This window comes from Myiozetetes cayanensis, unplaced genomic scaffold (genome assembly GCF_022539395.1).
Source record: "Myiozetetes cayanensis isolate MyiCay16 unplaced genomic scaffold, myiCay2020 scf28, whole genome shotgun sequence".
Taxonomy (NCBI): domain Eukaryota; kingdom Metazoa; phylum Chordata; class Aves; order Passeriformes; family Tyrannidae; genus Myiozetetes; species Myiozetetes cayanensis.
Genome location: NW_026087499.1, coordinates 1,025,555 through 1,050,576, shown reverse-complemented (window position 1 = coordinate 1,050,576; position 25,022 = coordinate 1,025,555). Strand labels below are relative to the sequence as shown.

The 25,022-nt window shown below is 46.5% G+C and overlaps 1 protein-coding gene across 5 annotated transcripts in view; it reads left to right on the top strand.

Annotated features, from left to right (window-relative positions):
• The window catches only part of PRDM16 (PR/SET domain 16), a 241,775-nt gene that overhangs the window by 63,384 nt on the left and 153,369 nt on the right, over positions 1–25,022 (top strand). For 4 of the 5 annotated variants that reach the window (XM_050322469.1, XM_050322468.1, XM_050322470.1 and 1 more), the window contains exon 2: positions 23,797–24,146. The exons of the other annotated variant lie outside the window; for it this stretch is intronic. In XM_050322469.1, coding sequence (XP_050178426.1) covers positions 23,797–24,146 — 350 coding nt within the window. The remainder of the gene's footprint in view (positions 1–23,796; positions 24,147–25,022) is intronic. 5 annotated transcript variants of the gene reach the window in all.

Here is a 25,022-nt window from a genome sequence, read left to right as displayed (position 1 = left end):
CCAAAGGTGGTGCTTTTCCAAAGGCGTGTGGGCTTTCGTTTCTTCCTGAAGTTGTTTGAGCTGCTGCTGTTTCTGAAGAGGTGTGTTCCGTGCTACTTGAAGTTAACCATGAACTGTGCTATCTGCTGATAGCACAGAGATTTTGTTTGCTTTGCCACAGTCCTGTGCAGTCCAAGCAGGTGGACAAATACCTGGGAAGGGTTTGGCTCTGTTTGTGTTGTGTCGTGTGTGGGTTTCTTCCTCTCTCCTCTCCGCCCCTTTAACCCCATAGCAGAAGTGCTCTTGCACTGCCAGGGGTGCAGGTTGAGTCTTGCTGAATCACGTTCAGAGCAGAGTTTAGCGGTGTGATCAGGATCTTGGCACCCTGCAGGGCTTTCCAGCAAATCTCTGGAAGCTCTGGCTGAGGAGCTGGCCAAGGGAAGGAGCAGCAGGTATTTGAATTTATCCAATACATCAACACACGAGCGTCTCCTGCCATGTTTGTGACGTGCTGTAATGGAACTGCATGCGCTGATTCCATGTAATCTGCTCCCTCTGTTTAGCAGGGATTACCAGGTCACGTGGCTTACACAGCCCTCTGGGAAATAGCTTTGGAAAAGTTTCTGAACGTGCTGATTTTGGTGCTGTATATCCTCAAATGCTCGGGGATTGGGCATATTGTTGAATAATGATTCTAATACACTGATAACCTGTTGCATCCTTACGGGGCGAGTCCCACGAGGCAGGGCTGTGTCTGCCCAGGGTTTGTGCAAATATTAACATGATTTACACCCAGTGTGCACAGTGAAAGGGTGAGTGTAGTGTCCTGTCACCACTGTGGCCAGAATGCCCAGGGGATGAAGTTCTGTGTCTGATCTTCTCTGAACATTGTTTGCAGTAAGGGTGCTGTTAACAGTTTAGCTTTATTACACAAAGGATGTTGTGTGTCTTGGGGTTCCCATACCTATTCCGCTTTTCCAAGAGGAATTTCAGTTACTTTACTGTAAAATGTAGACAATAAAGGCAAGACAAAGCACTACAGTGGAAATCACTTCACTAACAATGACAGGGATGTTTATTCACATATGAAGAACAGGGTGAGGTGATTTGATCCTGACTCACATTTTGTCCAGCAGGATAAAACCTTCTTGTTGGGTTCATAATCCCTTGCAGTTGGTGCCAGAAGTCATGAATTTGCCCAGTGTGTGTAAGAGTAGAAGCAGAGGCACGAGCAGTCATATATCCTCCTGTCTTTGGTATTTGCTTCATCCTTTCATCCCTTCAGTGTGATATTCCTTGGAAGTTTTCATCTGACAAAACAGGCTGTCTGCTGGGAATGGGATGAACTCCAAGTCTATTCCCACAGGCAGAAGTGCCTCTGCCACAAAAATCAGGTGCCCTACTGTCTAATGTGCCACTTCACAAAGGTTTGTGAGCTCCAGCTGTCCTGGAAACCAACTGTCAGTTTTGGGGTGTAGCTGGAGTGAAACCCCCAAATGGTTGTCTTTCCACCCGTGGCGTGATTTGTGCTTTGTAGCACAGTGCTCTGGTGAGTGCTTGGCTGGGCTCCAGGAACTGGGAAAAATGTTTGTAAATCCTGAAAGCTTCACATATTTCCCCCGGCTGATGATTAGTTCAAATATTGGTACTGTGAAAAGGCATCAGCCATTGTTTGTTATTCCCTTGGCTGAGGAGGTTGGTTGTCCAGCCCAGGCACTGCTCTGGGGGGGTGTCTGCAGTGAGCAGCCCCAGGTTCCTGCAGGTCAGTTTGGAAGGTCTGTGCTCGTGGCTCTGTGTTTGGCAGCACTTTTGCTGTTGACAAAATGCACCTTTGCTGGTCAAAACCTCAACAGCAAAAGGCTGAAATGAGCTATTTGAGAAACCAGTGCACTGAGTGTGATTACTGTTAGATTGTTAGGAGATGACATCCAGCATAATGTGCCTGGTGCTTGGGCAAATGTTCGTTCCCAGAGTCCAGGAGTAGATTTGGGGTTTGCTGGCCCTGCAGAAGTTGCTGTGTGACCCTCCATTAGCATCTTATTTGATCCTTCTCCCCCTGCTCTCCCTCCCCCATCGTTCTGGGGAGCCACAAGGGTAAACTCTGCCTCCTCTCTCATGGCAGAAAGCCTGGGAAGGATCCTGTGCTCGTTTCCATTATGATAAAAGACAAAACAACTAAATTAAATTGGAAGCAATCTCTGCATTACACAAGTCTGCATACTCCAAAATTCTCAAAACAAAAGGGGTGCAGGGGAAGCCAATCACCATCGGAAAGGAGGAAAAAAAGTGTCTCTGGACTAAAACTTTTACTGTTCCTTAACTCAGAACCAAAATATTTTAACTCCTCCGCGACCAGAGCCACTGAACTCGCCGAGTGCAAACAGCGGGGCCAGGGAAGCTGCTCTGAATCTGGATATTCCCTGAGTTTTGGGCTGGTGTGAAATGACATCATCTGGGAGCAGATCTGCCCCCGGTTGCTGTCAGGGAGTTGGTTGTCTGGAGCTCAGTTTGCAGATGTTCACAGGGAGATGTGGCCGCCAGGCAGAGGGAAAAGGCGCTCGCAACTTGGCAGGGCCGGGACGCAGAGGAAACCCAAACTGTCCTCCAGCATTTGGATTCTTTCTTCCCCTTTGGAAAAAAAAAAAAAAGCTGAAACTTTGAAAGACTAGACTATTATTTGTTATGGTTAAATTGGCCACTGACCCACTGGCATAGAACACAATCTTTTGCAAAAAAAAACCCCACAACTTGTTGCTAGATTTTATTTCCTTGGAAATGCAGGAATGGAAAAGTTAACTGATCAGGTGTCTTGCCTCGTCCAATTTAATTATTTTAACCAAAAAGAAAAAAAAAAAAAAAGGTGGTTGTGGGGGGAGGGAATTCCTTGGAGCTCAAGTCACAGTGTTATTATCAATTCAAATTCAGTGAGCTTTTCTGTCCCTTGGCTCTGAGTGGAACCTGATCTTATGAAACAGAGATGCTTTACCTGATTCTGTGTGTGCACATGTGCACTGAAAATAGTTGCTAATATGTTTAACCTTCTTTATTCTGTGTTAGAAAGGAATGGAATGAATGGCATTAATTTTTTTATTATTTATATGTATTTGCCTCTGTAAATGCCATTACCACACACACAAACTGTAGCAGGAATTGGGCTGGGAATTGGCAGGTGAAAGCTGGCCCCTAAAATGTATATGCAAATACATACAGGATACCCAGAAACTCATAAACCTGCAGTTCAGGGCTCTGGATTTTCCTCCCTGGTTCCAGCTGACAATGTCACCAAAACCCAGCACAGAGTGAGAGCGTGGCTGCCTCTTGTAACAATACCAGCCAGTGTGCCCAGGAAAACAGAGAATTTAGAACTTGAGGGCTGGCAGGTAATAATTCCCCTTTCTGGGTTTCTCAGTGGGTGTTTTTTGAGGGGTTTGTTCAGCAGTGACACCAGCATGACACTGTGTTCAACAGATCTGGGGTTATCCTGGGTGGGATCAGCAGTAAGTGGTGCTGGGATTACAAACCAGATCAAGCAAAACCACTGTTATTTCTGCAGACTTTCCCACTTGTGGTGACAGTAATAAAAAAATATTCCTGCAGAAGTGGTGCAATCCCGTAGAAGTTTGTGATGAAAGCGCAATTTGCCTTTTTTTTTTTTCCAAAAACAAAAGAGGGGGAAGTGTTTGCATTTCCAACAAGGCGTGGGAACTGCAGGTCTGTCGGTGCACTCTGCAGTTACCTGGCTGGGTCTCCCTCCTCACTGATAAATTCCAGCTCTATTTTGATAATGTACCACGGGGAGATAACTGGGACAAAGGAGGGGCTTTCTCCTGTCCCAGACGTGGCTCCCCTCAGGTGAAGCCACTCGATTGTTCCCAAGTTGACCCATTGACCTTCTAATCACTGACAAATTATCCACTGCTTTATTCTACAGTCTTCATTATGCACTGTTATTAAACACACTAATTTCTTTTTTATGAGGACGGGATCACTGAGGTGCAATAATGACCCTTTTCATGGACTTCAGTGAGGGGTTATGGAAGTATTTCCGTGATTTTTACATAAATTTGAGTATCTTGCAATAGTTCCTGTGGCCTTTTTTTCAGACTCTGCTGATGTGGAAAGTGACAGTGTGCGCTTTCAGGTGTTGTATTTTATGAAATATTAAATGTTTTAAAAGCTGAAGTCCCTACAGAGGAAAAAAAAAAAAATCTTCACACAAGGTGTCCCCTGTCCCAGGAATGAGAAAATGCCTCAAGTTCCTTCCATGGCCCTTCCTGCTCCCGCAGCGCCGGGGCCACAGACCTGGTGGGAGCTGTGGCCGTGTCAGCAGCCATGGAATGTTGTGCTGGGCTTGGGATAAACTCTTCCCAGGAGTGGGCTGGGGCTGGAGCTGCTGGCTGTGGTTCCTGAGCTCTGCACAGGTGAGGGGCTGCAGAAGGAGGGTTTGTGTCCCAGTGAGTGACCTCCCGCTGATGGACAGAGCTGCTGGAAGCCCAAGCTCTGCACCAGGCTTGAAGGGAAGAAAGCAGGAAACATGTTTTGCCTAAAATAACAGATAACTCGATGTTTCTTGCCTGATATTTTTTAAACGTTTCCCATCAGTCTTTTCACTAAAGCATTTCCAGTTTTTCAAAGGATTTATTGTGAAGCTATAGGGAGCGTGGGGGAGGGCAAACAAATTAGGGGTTTAAAATTACTATTAAGTATCTTATTTTCAACCCCCTTGACTGAGTTCCTCAGTTCAGAAGGGAAGAAATCAATGAACCATAGTCTGCCTTTTCAAAGAGAACGAGCGAGCTTAAGTTTCCAATATTGAACATCTTAAAGAAACCCAATTTTTCAGAAAGCTGCAAGTGCCCACGTTCTGCACAGGCATTTCCTTTTTGGTGTTTCTGTGTGGTGGCAGATGCTGAGATATCTCAAATGAATCTTGAAAGCTTAGAACAGTACCTTTGATAAGTGTTTATTTCCCAATGTCCGTTCAGCTATGGGGGAATGAAATTTAGCTCATAGGTTACTTCAAAATGTATGAGCTAAAAAATTAACCCAAACTAACAATTTTCCTAAAAGTTATTTCAAATATTGATGATTGTTAACCAACACTGCTGAGTGAACAAGGAGATGAAGTCAGAATTTAGCCCTTGTCAGGCTTTCGAGAAGCTTTGTATTTGATCTTCTTCCTTTGATGTGTTTATTTGTATTCATTTGAGCTGCATCATTAGGAACAGAAGAACTGCTGCATGCTAAGATGGGATATATTCATATATAGATATGTGTGTGTATATATATATATATATATTATATATAACTACTGCTTATCCTTAGTCTCAGGTTGTCCTTTAAACACACAGAGAGAGAATCCCAGTGAAATCTTAGGATTCAGCTTAATCAGACACAGAATCTCTCAGAAGCCTCTCAGTGAAAAAGCAGAGACCCATGAACTAATCTGGTTCTGGTAAGGGCTGAGTTGGTGATAACTCCCTGCCCGTGGGTGGGTGTTTTTTAACAGACTGGTAGGTGTAAGCTGGGAGTGTTTTAGTCCCGGCTCTTTTGTTGCAAGATTCAAAAAATAAATAAGTCAAGTGAAATGAGAGGCTGGGGTTGGCCTGATGGGAGCGGGATGGAGATGGTGCCTGGTGATTAGAGCCTCTCACAAAACGGGCTCTGGGTTCAGGTTCACAGAATTATTTCCCCGTTATCTTTGTTGTCGATGGCCTGATTGTGTAGAGATTTCCACAGAAGGGTTCTGTTATTTTGGAGTAAAAGGGACCTGTTGTATTGTTTGAGAAGCACTTGTTCCAACTCTGAGTACTTTCCATCTGTTTTCCTATTTCCTTCCTCTCGATGGGAGCAGCATTTCCTCCCCTTCTTACGCTGCTGGAGCGGCGCAGAGGGAGACTCTGCAAAGCCTTGTTAGCTCAGTGTTAGGGGATGGTGCCCGGGATTTCATCCTGGCTTTGGGAGAAGAAAAGGGGAAACGGGGGAGAAGGAGGAATTTTTTGTTCATTTGTTTCCAAGGCTTTGCAGAAAGGATGCATGGAAGGCTGGAAGCCTGGACAGAGCAGGATCAGGAGTTTTGCTCCCTCGCAGCTCGTGGGTGGCCCATGCCATACAAGCGTGGGCCCTTGTCCAGGTCACGGTGAATTAAGGGTCCACAACAGACTTAAACCTTCTCCAGCAAGTGCTAAATTCTCCCTCCTTCCTCTCCCATCCCTTCTCTTTGCAATTCCAGTGAGTGGGTGAACGTGCAACTCAGCAAAGGAGGGTTTATTCTTCTCCCACCTGTGATTTGTGGTTCCTTCCATGGATAATCCGTGTTGGAGGCACCCTGGTCTCCTCTCTGCCCACGTGGTGCCCAGTCTGAGGTGGGCAGGACTCGACCAGGCTGCCTGCAACCTCTTACCTCTGTTAAATCAAAGCAAAGAGAGACATTCAGAGGGAAAAATGTGAAAGCAAAGCAGATTTCCCAGAAGAGCCTGAGCATCAGGGGGTGGTGGCAGCGTGGCTCTGTCTTCAGGTGACCCCCAGCTGCCTCCAACAGTTCTTATGTAACCTTGTCTTCCCTTCAGAGCTCGATGGGATAATGGATTTCTTTAAATTAATAATGCGTAAAAGGAGATTTACACCGTGGTGCTCAAATATTGTCTTTGCCTTTTATTCATGCATTTGTCACTGTAATCCCTAATCGAGGTGTTCAGTGGGGGGATAAATAATGAAGGGGGAAAAATCTCTGTCATCATCCAGGACCATTTGCAAATTCATCACCAATATTCTTTTGGAAGCACAGACAGAGGGAAATGAAAAATATGGACTGGTGCTAATATATCTCACTGATTTCCATCTCCCATTTATTCCCAGAGCCCACTTTGAGCTGTGATAGAATGTGAATCCCAGGAATTGCCATTGCTTTTTAGAGACGAGTCTAAGGCTGTTACTGAGCCTCTCAAGCAACAGAGTAAATACAGTCAATGAATACCAAGTTAATGTACTTTATAGTCAGACATAGTACACTTACCTTGAGTTTTTTGATTAATTAAGGTTTAACTTACTGTGTACAAAATAGCAAGGAAGTTGTAGCAATTCTTTAGCATTTGAGCTGCTGTGAAAGCTTTATAAGACGTGTTTTAAAAGGCAAGGGAAATAAAGCAAATATTTTAAAGTAGAAATCCTGTAAAGATTTATTTAGTCATCATTAAAAGAATGACTAGAATAGGTTAGAAGAGCCATCCTGAACCAGATGCAGTTTCTCGTGGAGTTCAGATTCCTTTAACCTTCATAAAAAATGTTGCAACTCCTGAATTTTGAAACTGTGGTCTTGGGACAAAAAAAAAATGTGTTATTGCAAAAGAGCTTCCCTTGCTATATTCCCTGGGCATCTCAGCCTAGGAATTCTTACCAAATTTAGAGGGGAAAGACAACTCTTTTTTTTTTTTGTTCCCAGATGATGTGTGACAGTGCAGGGCTTATTTGGGTTATGTCAGGATAGAACATAGTGTTTAATATGTTAATTTTACACTAAACACAGGCCATTTTACACCTTTTGCTGGGGCTTTTATGATCGCCCTGGTACCAGACTGGGTAGTTTGAAGCCAAAATTTGATCCGACAGTGTCCTTGGAATGAGCTGCAAGGATGGGGCTGGAAGGAGCTGAAGGAATGGGATGTGTGGCTGCTGGGCTGAGCCAGGACCAAGCTGGGCTGAGCCAGGACCAAACTGGGCTGAGCCAGGACCAAACTGGGCTGAGCCAGGACCAAACTGGGCTGAGCCAGGACCAAACTGGGCTGAGCCAGGACCAAACTGGGCTGAACCAGGACCACACAGGGCTCAGTCTGTGCTCAGCAAAGGCCCAGCAGCAGAGTGAAAACACAATGTAGTAGCACTCTGGGAAGGGGGAGAAGATGAAATATATCACAAGATAATAAGAAAATAAACCATTAAAAGGCTCTGTTTCCTATTATCATGTGGTTTTATGTTAATGAAGTTGTTCCAGGCCTGTTTGAGTTTAACTCAAGCAGGGGAATATGAGTAATATGAAAAATATGTGGGGCTGAAGACCCTAAGTTGAAAAATCTGTGAAACACGGGATGTTTTTGTTCACCAGGCATTTCACAAGGAGAAATAAAGCAGCCAGAAAGTGGCACAGAAAAAAAAACACCAAGTGCCAGATTTTCCCTTTTGTGATCCCTGGGTCTCCAATCCGTGTTTCCCAAGGGCAGCCCTGGCAGGAACCTGGAGTGGACAGCGGGGGGGATCAGGTTCAGAGTCCCCCTCAGTTTGCCCACATTCACAAAAATGCCTTGATGAATCTTCAAATTCCAGAAAAGATGAGCCGAGTGATAAATTGCCAGCTCTGTGTAGTGCCTGGCCAGGTTTGATTAGTGTTGGGTGTTTTTTAAACAGATAATTGCCCTATTAAAGAAGAAAAAATATTGGAGATAGGATTTGGAAAGCAGCTTCGATCAGAAAATGGAAAATTATAAAGATGTCCAGACTTGAATATTTTTTGTAGTGTTTTATTTCAGAAAAGCTAAAAAAGAGAGCTCTGACCTGAAATGGCCTGATTTTAAAAGCAGAAAAGAGAAAGCACAAAAGGACTAAGATGTCCCAGATGTATAAAAACAGTTTTCATCGTGAACTGAATTGATCTAAATGTTTAAAAATTATTATTTTCTGTTAATCCAAAACGTTGAAAAAAAATCTGCTGTCATTTAATATGTATTGAACTCTTTAATTTTTTACTTTAAAAAGGAACTTAGAAAAATCATGTTCCATGATAGCAAGGGTGATATCCAGGAGTTGATTCTTCCTCCTGTGTTGCTCCTTGTAGAAATACTTTTGTTGGACCCTATACCAGGGTAAAATAACCCACATTCCAGCCTGCCCAGTAACACACCAAAATCAAGGTCTTCTCTTCCCTACAACTGGGGTTTGCCAGGCCACAGCAGGAACAGTCAACTGCAGTTGAACAAACCATTTCTCTGCCTTTGAAGGTATTATTAAGAAAAATATTTAAGATAAAAATATTTTTACATTTTGCTTCTGCTGGCCAGCAATTGTCCCACGTTGTTTGAAATATTAACTGTTACCAAAGGGAGCTTAAAGCTTTCTTTTTAAGAGGAAAAATTCTTCTGCTGTCAGCCAGGTGTCTAAATGGCTGTTATTTTTCACTGTTGATTTTTCAGGAAACAATGTGGATGCACTGAAAATATAACACTCAAAATAAGCATTTTATTTTTATTTAGAGTTTAATACTGCTACTGCCAACTGCTGTGGCTGCCCCATCCCTGGAAATGCCCACGGCCAGGTTGGACAGGGCTTGGAGCAGGAAGGTGCCCATGGCAGGGGGTGGGACTGGAGGATCTTTAAGGTCCCTTCCAACCCAGACCATTCTGGGATTCTGTGACTCCAAACAGGCATCTGTGCAGCACAGAATTAGAGCAGAATTGTGCTTTTTAACATCAATGCTGGTTTTGCCCGAGTTCTTCCATGAAAGGGGGCTGCTGGTGTTGTGCAGGGGCCGCAGGAACCTCTGATAACCTGTTGTGCAGGTCCAGTGCTTGGCACCCAGAGCGCTTCTTGTTCCTGCTTTGATGTTTGAATTCGTGAACGTTGTAAATGGGACGAAATGGCTCCGGGGGGGAAGAGCCTAAATTGGCACAAGGTGGTACTTGGTGCTGTCAGGAGGGCAGGGGAATGGCAGCAGATGGGACCCCTTAGAGGCTGCAGAGGGGCTGCAGCGTTAAGCAGCAATATCACCTTGCCTCCTGTTTGGCTGAAGTGAATTAACCGGCAGGAAATCGTGGATTTCCGAGCCCGGCTTTCCTTACGACATTCCTGCCTGCAGAAGGAGAATTAACCGGTGAAAGGGAGTAACAAGAAACAGGTTCTAAAACTGTGGGCAGAGCGAAATGGCACCAACCTGGGTAGGAGCAGCTCTGCTGCTTTCAGAAGTTCTGCTGGATTTTTTTTTTTTAAAAAAAGGGTGTTCAGGGAAGGAGGGGATGGAGAGTGCAGAGAATTGATTAGGAGATGGTGGGTTGCAATGCAGGCCTGCAGTCGGTCAGAGGTGGTAATACACCACAAACACCCAAAAACTGGGGCTGTGTTACAGCAGTCCTGGGTTGTTGGAAGTTATGACAGAAAGTTCTCCCTTTAAAAATTAATTTCCTTAAATCAGTGATGGGTTCTTTATCTCTGTTTTGAGTTTTTTAAGAGACTTTCCTTGGACAAAACAGATATCTGGCTTTGAAGAGAAAATGACCATCTTTTACAACTTGGCTCTGTGTACTTTCAGAACTGGGGGGGAAGAATCCACTGGGCACTTCTGAAAATCCTTCATGAAATCCCTTATTAGGTCATGAATGGAGGAAAAAAAAAAGGCAGCAAAAAGTTTCGAAAGGGATTTTTGGAATTCTCACCATGGTTTTGTCATCTTCCCAACATTCAATGGTCTCACTGTTGGAACTGCAGTGGTGGGAGTACAGGACTGATGGGACAGGGCAAGGCTGGAGGAATGTGCTTTCCTTGCCACGGATTGTCCAGTACAGCAGGAACATTCAAAACCATTGCAAAGATTCATTCTTTGCCCTGTTCTTCCCCTGCCTCAGAGCCTGTGTGTGTGTCTCTCCTTCCTCATGCGCTCGTTCCAAGCTGCATTTCTTCCCATTTCCCTTCGAGGCTGTTTGTGCTGACTTTCCAGTTTGAAAATGGCAGTAAAATCCTGGTGTTGTTGTGGATCGCTGTCCTAAAGAGCACAGAGATCGTGCCTTTGAAAACAAATTACAATTTCAAAGGCTTACAGTGGTTGGGTTTGGTGTGTTTGTTTTCTAAATAGTTTGCACAGTCATCAAAACTTGAAATTAGAAGGCAAATCACAGCAAAACACCCAGGTCTCTGTGCCATGAGCACCATGTGTTCACTGACAGCTTCTTTCCAGGTGTTCCCAGGCACGAGTGACTGGTTCTCTGGGATCTGGAAGCCAACAGTTCTCAGGGACCATTGTTTTGGAGGTAGGATGGGAGGATCTGTTCAGCTCTCTGTGCAAGCTGCACCAGGGGAGGTTCAGGTTGGACATCAGGAGGAATTTCTTGCATGGAAAGGCTGGTCAGGCACTGGAAGAGCTGCCCAGGGAGGTTTGGAGTGCCCAACCCTGGAGGTGTCCAAGGCAGGCCTGACCGTGGCACTCAGTGCTCTGGGATGAGGACAAGGTGGGGATGGGCACAGGGGGATCCATGGGCTCGGAGGGCTCTTCCAACCTCAGGGATTCAGTAGTACTTGAAATTATCCGGGAGAGAGAGGAGAGGCCTTGGGGAATAGGCTTTGATCAAACCAACTGTGCTTCCAAGAATTTCCAGAACTGGCCATGGCAAAGTCTGAGATTGAATTCCTGCCCTCTCTCCCACTGGGAAGCTGCAGGGGAGGCGGGATGGCAGGATCAGTGATAGGTGTTCTCACCCCAGCCTTACCTCGCAGCCCACAACTGCCTTTAGTCTCTGCTCCACCATTACTGTCTCGTTCCTCTCTCTCTCCCTTTTTTCCCTACCTCAGCAGCTCACAAAAAAAAAAAAAACCAAAACCAAAAAAAAAAAAGAATTCCTTTCTTGCCTGGCCCTGTGGCTGTGCTCTCCTTCCCTGTGCTCGTGTCCCAGAGCCGTGCTCGGGTCAGCAGCGAGCCAACGCTTTTGTCAGCGTGATTAATAGCGCTGTGGATTGTCGTTAATTCACTGGCTAATGACTGCAACTCTGGCCGCTCCCGGAGTAATCGGGTGATGTATGTGGGGAGCGCGCACCTCATGGCAGAGGTGAAAATCATTTCGACAAGTCAAATATTGTCACAGGGAACAAATGGCTCTCCCTGTTAATAAAAATTAATGAATTTTTTTTACCGCTGGCCTGCTAAATGAAGCCGTGGAGTGACTGAGTGGAGGGGACAAGCTCGGTGGAATTAAGCACTTTATTTGATGGTTAAAACTATAAACATCTTTATTACGGTTGTGATGGGATGTGGCAAGGCTTTTGTTTGTGCTCAGATGCACAGAGGCTTTCGGAGAGTTTGTGTCTGTGTTTGCATCCAGAGGGAGAAGAGGCAGAAAACAAGAGGTTTGGTCTGGTGTAGGGGGTATCAAAATTTAATATTGGTCAGTAGTGGATCCCTCCCTTCCTTCTTCCAAGGACGTGTCCAGAGTGCCCTGGGCACTCCAGGGCACAGCAGTTGGGCAAAGCCACCTCTGTGCTTGCCCAGGGCTGTCTGGTTTCTGCCTTTCTGTCCTTCCCTTGCCCAGTCCAGCCCCCAGCAGGACTCAGAGCCTCATCAGGGAGTGATCCTGTGGGAGAGCTGGGTCTTGTGCCTGGTGGGTTTGAGGCCAGGCTGGAGAATGGGTGGGAGAGGAAGAACTGGCATGGCAAAGGCAGTGTCACTGATGAAGTCAGGAGGATCTGGGGGTGCTACAGCCCAGCTGGTACTTGATTACCTGTTCCCTGTGACCTGCAGCTCATGGTGATCACCCTGGAGTTTGGGTTGGCTTCAGGATGACTTCTGGTTCTGCCTGTGCTGATGGGAAAGGCTGGGTCCCATCAGTGGGGTGGTTGCTTTAGGGGTGTGATTTCCAGAGCAGATGGCTCACAGAATCAGGGGGCAGCCCACCAGCACCTCCTGGGGATCAGCAAACAGCATCCTGCTGCAGCTTCTGCTTTCCAGGGGTGTTTGATTAGTGCACTTGAACACTGGGCTTGGCATATATTTCATAGGAAAATCCACCCTATTTGTCAATGAGACAGAATAAATTAAAACTTGATTAAGCAATCCCAAATCTGGGCTAAGCATTACTGTGCTTAAAACCAAATTCTTTATGGTAGATGAGAAACTAAACGCCTGTCTTGAGAAAAGAATGTGAAAACTCTCAATTTCAACTTTTTAACTTCTGTGAAAATCCACTTATATGTTCAGATTTGTAGCAAGTGAATACCTGGCTGAACATACCTTCTCAGAGATGGCCAAATCTGCCTTGAATAGTAAATAACACGAGCCAGAGCTTCTCCTTCTGCCTTGCCCTTGATCACTGTCACTCCTTTGCAGGAGCAGATTGACCAGCCCTGACATGCATCTCTTTAACGTGGCCATGTGACTGCTAAAATCCAGGAGCTGAAGAGTTAAGGCACAAATAAAATCTCCAGTTCAGACTGTCAGCTTAGATAGTGCTTAGCAAGGGTCGAGGAAAAAAAGCCAGTTGTGATTTAGAAGAAAAACAGTGAGATTTGACCAATTCCATGGAATACCTTTCTTAGCCCCAGGGCAAGTGGAAGTGGTATATTAACCAAGGAATAGAGCAGAGGAGGAAAAAGGCCAAATCACATTTCTTTGAAACAAAGAGGCTTTTTACCAGGAACAAGCCTTGATAAAAATTACAGTGGCATCGCAAGTCATTTCAGCCGCTCTGCCTCGGGCCATGTTGGAGCAGTGAGGAAATAGGGGATGCAGCGGCCCTGAAATACAAATACAGTAGTCCCGGGAGTGTTTTTAGTATAAATAATCCTTTTAGAATAATGTAGTAGCTTTAAATAGGGCCAGGTGGTGGGTGCAACACCCAAGATTGCTCTGGAAAGGGGACAGGGAAGAAGGATAGTGCAGCTATCCTGGGTGTGGGTGTGCCCTGCAAACACACCCCAAACCCTGCTGCTTCCACAGCTTCCCAGCTTTGCCTTAACACTGAATCTGATGAAATCAGCTTAAAATTCATGTTAATGGATCTGCTGAGCTAAGCCAGGGGGATGTTGTGGTGTGACTGGGAACTGAAGGGCTCCAAACTACCATGGAGTTCTCTGGCACTGGGCAAACTCCCAGTGGAGATGGTGAGATTCCCTCAGGACACCCACCTGTGTAGCAGTGGTTGCTCACACAGCGCTGGGGAAGGATTACAGGGAGTGTCACATCCCACTGTCATTTGTTGAACGTCCCCTCACTCCCATGCTACAAAGTCTGGGAGCACTTCCTCCATCAGAAACAGCTTGTAAATAGACCTCGGTGGAAAAAAAGCACTCGGATTAAACATGTGCTCAGTTCTTTGTCAGGTGCTTTCCTTTCTCTTAAAGAGAAAAGAGCACTTGTGTGATCAGGGAAAAAGTGCCCCACACAGCAGCTCTGCAGAGGTGCTCCCAGTGCAAACATCCATTGAAACAGGGGTAGGGGTAGGAGAAATAGAGAGATATCTGCAGAGAACAGGATTAAAAAGCAGTTGTTTCATACCAGTTTGTTTTTTCTTCATAGTATTTAAATATTTCTACAATCACGGGAGCACTGGTGGTCAGAGGAAAGGTGTTTGGCATTTTTGATCCTATAATATCAGAAACCTGACTCCCCAGCCCATCGGTGAGAAATATTTGGTAGACCTCTAAGTCAGTCCTTGCTGAATTTTCCTTATTTACATGTCTGAAATGTGACAGGTGAAACCTGAGCTGGCAGTTGACTGGATGGATGTAAGTGGATGGATGCAGTTGGAGGTGTCTCAGCCCCCAAGGTCAGGGGTGCATTGGAGGTTCAGTTGCTGCTGTGGTTTTTGGTTGTCACAATGTTTTTCCCTTCACAAAGCTGCATCATCAAGTGATGGGCAATTACTGATCAGAAAAAGCAGTTGGTAGTTCCTGCTTCACAAAGAAAGGGCTGACAGTGGGGTCATAAAGCTCTCAAGGTGCTCAAGAGATGCCCAGGACGCTGAGAACGCACCCCACAGCATTCCATGGGCTTCAGAACTGAATCCATAGGGGCTAACACCTTTCTGGGAGGGAACCCTTTGGAGTCCAACTGAGATCCCTCCTGCAGAGCCCTGTCTGTTCTGAGCCATAGGCTTGGGACAGGGACATGGGATGGTGGCCAAACCACACTTCCCAGTGAAGAAAAGCTGAGGGTTGTGAGTAGAAACTCTGGAGCCAAAGCCAGGGTGCTTCCCACAACAGGTAAAGCAAACCTGTGACCCCAGCCAGGCGTGAGCTGATGAGATGGGCGCCCCTGAATCAGAGCCAGCAGCCCCTGGGGGACCCCCAGGTGAGATGTGCCCCCCGAATCAGAGCCAGCAGCCCCTGGGGGACCCCCAGGTGAGATGTGCCCCCCTGAATCAGAGCCAGCAGCCCCTGGGGGACCCCCAGGTGAGATGTGCCCCCCTGAATCAGAGCCAGCAGCCCCCTGGGCAGCATGACAGGACCCCTCAGCAGCCCCGGGGGCTGAGCTGAGCCTCAGGCTCTTCCTGCACGACCCGGGGCAGCTCAGCCCGAGGGCTCTCGGTGTCCACCGAGGCAGAGCCACCCCTGAGGATGGTCCCAGAGGGGGTGCAGAGCTGTGTCCCCCCGTGCCCACCCCGCTGAGCAGCTTTGCTGTCCCCTGTGCACAGGGGGTGGTGTTCTCCCCGTGCCAGTCCTATGAAACCCCTGGAGATTAAAGCTGCCCTCTGTGTGTCTGCCTGGGGCAGAACTCGGGCAGCCTCTCCTGTGCAAACAGGGGCTTTCACACAGATCTTCCCCTCGCTGCCAGGTCTGGCAGAAACCTTCTGGGGTTAAACTCAACTTTGAGGCCACTGCAAAAATGTGTTTCTGAATAAAAACCCCGCTGGTCCCACACAGCTCGAGGGGGACTCAGTGGCTGGGTGGGGTTTGTGCTCCGCCAAGAGATCTTGAGCTGACATGGTTTGATTTGGTTTAACCAACGCAGACATTTGGGGGTGGATCATTGGGGAACCTCCTTGGTTGACAGCAAGCACTGTGTGTTCTGTTTCTGCAACTTGTAATTAAAAAGAGTGTGAGGTAATGATAAAGACTTTCAAATACTGAATGTAAAGAATCAGGCTAATCCATTAGAAAAAAATGCAACAAGTTTTACGGAATTTTTTGTTTGTTTGTTTGTTTAAAATTAAGGGATAGTTTGTACAAAATAGCTTGAAATACAAATCTAGAAACCTGGTAAATCTGGGCATATCTGAATTTAAAAAATATCTGTGTAGTGCTCTGAGTGTTGAGGAAAATAGAGTTTGCAGAGTACAGCCTTACTCAGGATGGTAGAAACAACATGAAGGATTTTTTTTTCTCCTGTTTTAGCAGAGCTCTTCTGTTTCCCCTGCGATGTATAATTGGTGAGCTTCCCTGGAATTTTTTTGGCCGGGGACGGAAAATCCAACCGATACTGTGGCGTTCAAATGTGCCTGTGTGCCTCTGAAAATGGAGCTCCGCTTTTGACACCCACCTCACGGCTCCGTCCTCTGTCCTGCATTGATTCACTGGTTCCCTTTTATTCCCAGAGTCTGTGGACAGTGTCCCCTTCCCTGCTCTGCCCTCCCTCCTCTCCTCCAGGCCCGGGCTATGTTTGTCCGCCTCGCGTCGGGAACTCGAAATTGTTATCGATTAATATTAATATTTAGCGTGTTTGTGAGAATGTCTCTCCCCGCTGCTATTAATCTGCCGTGTTAATAATGCCAGGACTCCTGTTCTGGACCCTGGGGAACCCACAGTGAGCGGAATGACAATGAGACGGTGACAACAGCCCCAAAGCCCCGGCTTGGCAAAGATGTGAATTCCAATTGCGAGGGCTCCTTTTGGAGGCTCACAACTCTTTATTCTCGCTCCGTGCTCCGACATCCCGGACCGGGAGAAATTCCCGGCGTCGGTTGTTGGTTTGTGGAGAGCTGCTCCCGGTGCTCTGAGTCATTTATTCGAGCTGGGTGACATTGCTCCCAGCGCAGGATTTCTCTCGCAGGCGCTCTCAAAGTTCCACTTTGCTGCGTCTCCAGCGCAGAAATTTCTGCGGCGCCGGAGCGTTTCTGTAGCTGTGTGCGGGGAGGGGGGTTTGGAGCAAAAAATAAGCAAACCACTGAAAAGCAGCGGCGATTTTTCTGCGCAAAGTGGAGCTTTTCTGCAGGCTTTCCTCTCTCCCTCCCCAGAATTTTTTTCCCGTTGTGTTATTTCCGTGGATTCCTCACAAATGTTTGTTGCCACTCTGGTAATCCACTGTACGTTCCTCGTGACGCTTCGTTGGACCTTTTATCTTGTAAATAGTTTAGAGACAGAAATCCCAAAGGCTACTATTTTTTTTTCCAGTGGCTTTAATAATAAGATAGTACAGCTTTTTCCTTTTTTTTTTTTTCCCAAAAACCTGCCTTATCTCTGCATTCAAACATGCAAACATTAATATTTTACCCTAGCACAATTTGTAGAAATGTCAGTTTGAATTCAAATATAAAACAAAACAGTGGACACAGAGATCAGGTGAAACGTAGTTAGAGACGACAACATTCTCTGAAGAGTTTGATTCTAAAAGGATCTTATGTGGAAATATTTTTGATCCCTGGTTGAACTAGACTTTTACTGGAAATATAATACTGGCATTTAGTGCAGAGTAATTTGGACACTTTCCCTGCTGGTTTTACTAGAGGAAAATGCGTATTAAGGAACACACTGCAATACTGTTTCAAGCTTTATTCTTCATTTCTGCCAGCAGAAATCCCTTAATAAAAGAAAACACTTAATTTTTTTGCTTAAAACCAAAGACACTTGAAGTCCTTAATACCTGTTCTCCTTACAGCCAAGTTCTGAAACAACTGCTTTTAGAATGTTTATTGAAAAATGCACCCGATTAACTCTGTGCTCAGTCATCATCTGCTCTTACAGCTCTGCTTTCTGTTTCTCTTTAATAAAAGGACTTGAAGCTGCTTCGAGAGGTGCAGTTCCAGCTAAGACAAAACAGGGCATGAATGTGAAACTTGAAAAATGAATATACAAAGTAAACACGGGAAAGGGGCTGCGCTTGAAATGTTTGGTTTTATCGTAGTTCTCTTTCTTTTCGTTCGTCCTGCATCATCCCTCGCTGCCTCTGCAGTTCTGAGTATTCCCCAGGACTGAATTGTTTTTTGATGGATTCTGCAGCAGTTTTTCATCAGGCAGATCCAGGGAGGGTCCCTGCTTTTTGTGCTTCAACGCTTTGGGTGGCAGCCCCAGCAGTACCTGTGGCAGGTCCCTGTGCTGGGAGTGCACAGAGCTGGTGCTTGCCTGAAATGTTGCACAGGGATGTGCTAAAACTTGTGTCTCCTTTGGGCTTCCTTTCAATGACAATTCTAAATCAACATTTCTGTGCAAGTGGGGGTGCCTGGGGCTGGCAGGGGGATGTTTCAAAGGAGCTTGGGGCAGCTGGGTCCATCAGGGCTGGGCACCTGAGCACTCACCCCCAGGATCCCATTCACACCATCAGCATCTTCCTGCTCCTTGAGCATCCCCAAAACACTGTGCTTTGTAGTATGTAAGTAAAACATAACTACAGTGTTCTTAATTTTAATAATTCCCTTTGACTGTAGCGTTTGAGGTGCTTTCCACTGTGAATAGCTCTGGATATGGTCTGAGGGAGAACCAGGCTTACTCCACTGAGAAATAATCCCATGTGCTTGATGTGATAGTGTCATCTGGTATTAAGTGCCCAAGATTTAGGGGGAATCTAAAGGGAAGAAAAATACTATTTCAAGCTGTGTATCTCTGGATATGTTCAGAAAAATAGGCAAAACCACAACAAGTTGTAGCAGAAGTGCCCATTAAACTGAAAATTTAAACAGAGGATTGTGTTCCCAGCACCATTTCTCAAAGGTAAAAGCAGCTCGTGTGACATTCCTTTGGCACCATGGCACGGGGGCAAAACCACTTCCCACTTGTGACCACTTCCCTGCCTGTGCATTTATTGCCCAAGAGTTTTTTCAACTGTAAAACTTGTGAATATGAAGGGTTTTTTTGAGTGAATGAAAGAGAAAAAAAGACTTTTCTGAATGGTCATTTAGAGTAGAATTTCCTTCCCCTGCTGCAGCAGTTAGAGGTGTGTGGGAAACCTGTCAGAGCACCCTGTGTAGTCCAAGGACTGCACAGAACCCTGGTCCCCAGGGGTGTCCAGGAGGTTCCCCATGGGCAGGTTCTGCTTTGGGTGCTGAATGTGGTGCTTTCAGACCAGTATCCGCCAGCAAACCCCGCAGACACCAGTACAGCTTAGAGGCAAAATGTTCTTACAGGGAATGGAAGGAAGAAATTACGTGATGGGCTCGAGAGCCTTAAATAAGTTATTGTTTATTGTCCTTCCCTTACAGCCATTATAATTAAATTGATATTGTCCATGGATGGGGAAAAAACCATTTTTTTATGGCCATAAAGCATTTAATGCTTCAGCTCCATCCTTAACGAAAGAACAATAACTCTTGTCTTTCCTGCTTTGGCACTAATTTGCACCCTTTCTGGCAGGAGGGAACCCAAATATTTCAGAGTAGCTTCCAGAGAGGGTCTTACACTGAGTTTGAGGTCTTTGGTGTCTTACAAATCCCAGCCACTCTTTTCTTTGAGGGAAAGGTGCCTGTGTAGGAGACCTTCCTTGCCCAAGAGCTGGTCACCATCACCCTCAGAGTGACTGGGAAACCATTCCTGGATAATCTCAACGAGGGTCTCCCTGAGGACTGTGTGGGACACCTTGGCTTGTCTGGCAGAATGAGCTGCAGAATCCCTGCATCCCACAGAGCGTGAGCCTGTGAGGGATGAGGTGCCAGCTCCTGCAGGGGCTGCAGAGTGTGGGGGTTGCTGGGCTGAGGCTTTGTGAGTGGGGCCAGGCAGATGAGTCGGGCAGGGACAGGAGCTGGGATTTTCTATTGTATTTCAGCTGCGGCCATCAGGTGGCAATCTGACCACTGGGATCATCCTGTGCTGAAGGCACTTTGGGGTGGGTGTTCTCTGGGACTTTCCAGTGTCCTTTGTGATTTAGAGATGTGTCTGCCAAGTTCTGGGCATGTCCTGCTGGCAGCTCTGGCCCCGCTCAGGGCAGAGCAGGAGTGAGGAGTGAGGGACCTGCAGAATTCACGGTGCAGAAAGGCAGGGGAGGGCAGGTATTGCTTATAATTTACCTGGATTGAATCACGATGAGCAGCACAGTGTCCTGAGGTGATGAAGCCCTTTGGCTGTTGGCAGTGGTTAAGCACATCCTTGATTAATGTGAATATTTGTGCTCACGGTTGAGCTGGGCTGTGGTGGGTGATCCATTCCAGCTCCTCTGGTCTGCAAATAGGTCAGGAAAAATGACTTCATATTTGGTGGTGAAACATTCTGAGTCCACGGCAAACAGGGGCAAAATCCTATCACCCCAGAGTTCAAAATATAAGTGGTCTTGTTATCTGGAGCTGTGAAATACAGAATCCTGGAATCATGGAATGGTTTGGATTGGAGGGAATCTCAAAGATCATCTCATTCCACCCCTTGCCATGAGCAGCACACCTTCCACTAGACCAGGTTTCTCAATGCCCCTCAATATTTTGCTCAGAATGTTGAAATATTCCATGTCCTTTTCCTAAAGAGGCATTATATCTGGAATAGTTTTGTTTGACTGTTTCATTTTCTTCCCTGGGGAATGTTTCTAAAGGAAAATCACACACTGCAGGAACCTCAGGACGTTGTAAAGGTGGTGGCAACATCCCTCTTCGGGTTGGAAAAGATGTTTGAGGTCACCCACTGCTCTTCCTGTAGAGCCAGAAAAATAGAAATGAATCTCAGGGAAGTCCTGGCCTGGTGGGTATTTTCCTGATGGTATTTTATATGATAACAGCCCAATAACAAACTGTTCTAGACAACACTGTGATTTTAATACCTGTAGGTGTGCCTAACTCATAGTTAGGAAGGAGTTGAAAAGTTTGGATGGTGAATTAAAAAACCCTTTCAACAACCAGTTAGTCCCCAAGGAGAAAGCGTCAGCCGGTCTCTCCCTGTGTGGTTTCACTCTCGGGTACAAAGTCACAATTCTATGTGAATATTTGTATTTTCTACTCTTCAGCTCAGATTCTTTCCTTGGGCCTGAGGCTCTGGGTTCTGAGGCAAAGTCTGAGCTCAGTGGGCGCCTGTCGTTCTCCTCCTTGTGCAGAAAATGAAAATACCTGGTTACACACACGTGGTGTTTGTTAATTTAACACAGCCCAGCCCTGCAGGAGCATCCCCTGCCCTGGCAGTGCCGTGGGCTCAGCCTGGCATGGTTTGTGCCCCAGCAAAGATGAGCTGTTTGCTGTGGACAGCCCGTTCTGGAGCTCTCTGCCGGAGCTGGGAGGGTGAGGAAAGTGCTCAGGCTCAGCCCCCTGTTCTCCTGCTCTGAGCATTCCCACTGCTCTCCAGGGGGGCTCCAAGGGCAGCAGCAATGGGGATCAGGCCCAGTTTTCTATTTATTTCAAGGTCAGTGAAGCTCAAGGCAGATGGTGCTGCTGATCAGGCAGTGCAAACTCATTCTTGGTATGTTCTGTAAATGCCCCCAGTGAAGAAGTCAAAGATGCTCTTTGCAATGTCTGTGAGTGTAGCAAATGCTCATTAATCTCAGATAAGTAGGTATTTCCTTAGCAGGATTAAATAATAATAATAATAATAGCCTGGTATTTGGGTTTCTTGGGTTCAGTGTGTCCCACAACAGAAGCCGTGGCTGAGGTGATCTCCCAGCTATACCTCTATTATTATTATTATTATTATTATTATTATTATTATTTAAACCAAACACAAAACATATCAGAAACCCACCCAAACTCCTCTAACACATTATTCCACCTACCACGATTTCCTTTAACATCAGACTTTCTTTTCCTTTCATTACAGCTGCTAAATAGATTATTCATGAGGTCTCTCACCAACACTAAACCATCACTCTCATTGTTGCAGGACCCTCATTGGTGTCACACAGATTTTCAGCATATGCCCATATCTGATTATCTGTGGAAACAACCTTTCAATGGGGCTTTTAATCGAGTCATTTTGCTGGGTGAGCTTTGAGGGCCTAATTTTAGTTTCATGACAGTAACAATAAGGTCAAGTTGTATTTCTGTCCCGCTTTTCACATCAGCAGGCATTCCAGAGCCCTGCAGTCCCTGCTGCTGGAAGAGGGGCAGATGTAGGACAGCACGGTTGTCACCAGGGAGTGGCCATGTCCCACGTCCAGCTCTTCCCAGCAGTGCTGACTGGTGATGGAGCCCCTGTGTGTCTGAGCCTCAGAGTAAATGAAAATTCATTCAGAACTGCCCCGACTGTCCCACAGAAGAAATGAAATCACAGCGTTCGGTAGCGAGGTGTCTTTATAACTTCACTTGCATCCCTTGGAAATTTTCACAGGTCGTGCTCCAGTAAACCTAGTTTTGCTTTTCAACTCAGTTGGAATTCCTGTTTCTTAAGTGCAGAAGAGGCTAATCATAGAGGAGAAAATAATTTGACTTGCTAATACTGGGCGAGAAAACATTTACTGCAACCACAAGTATTTTGAGGATGATGGAGTATCTCATGCTCATGAAAGCTCGGCTCTGGCAACATGTTTGAGTAGGGAGGGCTGCACTTTCTACCAGAGGAAACCCATGTAAGCTGTAGCAGGCAGTTCTCTGTATTTCTCCAAAGCTGGAGCAAAAAATTGTTGGCAAAGGAATCAAAATCCTCCTCTTTAGTCAAGTCTGCCACCGGGTTTCTTAGGCATGAACTCAGGAAAATCTTTATTAGGCATGAAAAAAACAGAGGAGGAGATGTGTCTTGCAGACAGAAGGTGCATTCTGAGGTTATGGAAGGGATGAATTATATATACCTTAAGTATAAGCAGTGCTTTTCCAGCTATTCTTCCCTATGGCTCCTGCCTGGCAGCCAGAGCTGCAGTGAAAACTGGGATTTTTGTTGGGTGCTGCTCCCCCCGATGACATCAGGGGTCAGTCATTAATATGCACTGTGGGAGTCCCTCCCGTGTTGGAGGGTCCACAATGGGGTGGTTGTTGGCCTTGTTATCATAGTGGGAACTCCTGTGCACGGAGCCCAGTCCTGCTGCCTCATGTTTAATTGAGAGATGGCAAAGCTGCTCCCAAAAATGCTTCAACTACTTGTATTGTATGACAAATGTGTTTTTCTTTTCCCCCTCCATGTTTCACTCCCCCCCCCCTTTTTTCCTTTTTGGATGAAAAAGCTCCGTTTTCATTACATATGAATGTCCTTGCTTAGCAATTGACTCCTCTTGGAAAAATCCCCAAACTTTTTTACCCTCTGTGTCCAGTGTTTTCACTCCAGGGCAAGGGGGAATGGCTTCCCACTGCCAGAGAGTAGGTTTAGCTTGGGTATTAGGAGGAAATCCTTCCCTGGGAGGGTGGGCAGGCCCTGGCACAGGTTGGGCAGAGAAGCTGTGGCTGCCCCATCCCTGTTGGGCAGGTTGGATGAGGCTTGGAGCAACCTGGGCTAGTGGAAAGTGTTCCTGCCCATGGCAGGGGAGTAGAAGGAGATGATCTTTAGGGTTCCTTCCATCCCAAACCATTCTGTGATTACAAACTGGTGATGCTTTTGTTACCCCTGCAAAGGTGCTTTGCTGGGAGGTCACCTCAGCCACGGCTTCTGTTGCTGAACCCAAGAAACCCAAATACCAGGCAAACAGTTCCTGCCAAACTTAGCTTGGCTTTAGCTAAATTTCTCTATTTTTTTTCCCCTTTACAAAATACACTGAGCCAGTTAAAGCAGTAAATGGTTAAAGGGGACCTCAGCCTTGTTGTGTGTTTTCTTCCCTCTCTCCAAAATCAAAAGACAAGCACTCCAGGAACCCTGATCCTGCAGAACATGTCAGGCTGCCCTCAGCTCCATCCCAGCCCTCAGCAGCCCTGGCTGTGGTGCAGCCAGTGTGAGTGTTCTCCCCTCAGCTCCCCCTGAGCTCTCCAGGGGAGGTTTGGCTTTCCCCCTCCAAGCGTGGGAGCTCGGCTTTGCGAGTCTTCATCCCGAGAGGAGACTTAACTGATGTTCACCTGAGTATTTCAGTGTGTTTTGTTCTGCTGTTTCCCCTTTTAGGTGACAGCGAGATTGTAAATAATATGTACGAGACCGACCCCGATCTCCTTGCTGGCGAAAGCGCAGAGGAGGAAACTGAGGACAGTATAATGTCCCCCATTCCCGTGGGACCTCCGTCACCCTTTCCCACCAGTGAGGACTTCACTCCCAAGGAGGGCTCACCTTATGAAGCTCCCGTCTACATTCCTGATGACATTCCAATCCCACCAGATTTTGAACTCAGAGAATCTTCGATCCCAGGGGCAGGGCTAGGGATTTGGGCCAAAAAGAAGATTGAAGTTGGGGAAAGATTTGGACCCTATATGACAGGACAGAGGAGCACATTAAAGGAAACAAACTTTGGATGGGAGGTAAGCGTGTGGAATGTGACCACCACATTCATTTCTCTTCTCTGCCAAGTGTTCATGAGGCTGGACTGGGGCCTGGTGGCCTGGGGACGGACACGGTGACTTTGCCAATGCGTAATTTTGCCCCCCGCCCCCAATAACCTGAAGTGTTTAAAATCGGCAGAAACCCCTTTAAGATCCCTTCTCGGGCTACAAAATCTGCTCTGGCACCATTTTGGAAGGTTGGTTTGAAATGGTGTCGGGTCACTTCATCAAGTGCTTGTCATTTCGAGGTTGTGTTCGGGACTTGTCGCGGAGGAGGGAATGGGATTAGCGGCACCGTGTTCTGTCGTTGGGGGTGTTACCTTTGACTCCCAGCCCTGTCAGCGGAGCAGGGATCATTAACTGCTCAGAGGGAAATACCATGTACCCATTACCTGCCCAGATGTTCTCGAGTTCTTGTTCCTCAGCAAAGATGAAGAAATGTGAAAGTCATTTTTCCCTAAGAGCTAAACACTAAAAAACGGCGCTCGAGGAAAAAGAGCTCTATCCCACAACTCCCATCTTTCTCCCTGCTTTTCTGGGCTTGTCCCAGAGTCACCTCCATCTCTTCTGCTCCTGCATTCTTGATTTGAAACTGTCTGTATCCCTAATTATCCAGAAACACAGAATATTCTGTGAGCAGTGAAGTGCAGCCTAGGGGTTGTGCTCTGTGTCCACAGTCCCTGTTCCAGCACATCCAGTGTCCATTACACACTCCAGAATTCCTTCCCTGCAGTGCCAGTGCCCAGCCCAGCCCACCACACCCCTGCTGCCACGGGAGCTGCTGGTTGTTGGCCTAAGGAGGAGGCTTTGTCTGGAGCAGCTGGGGCAGAGAGGATTTCCTGGCAGGACACACAG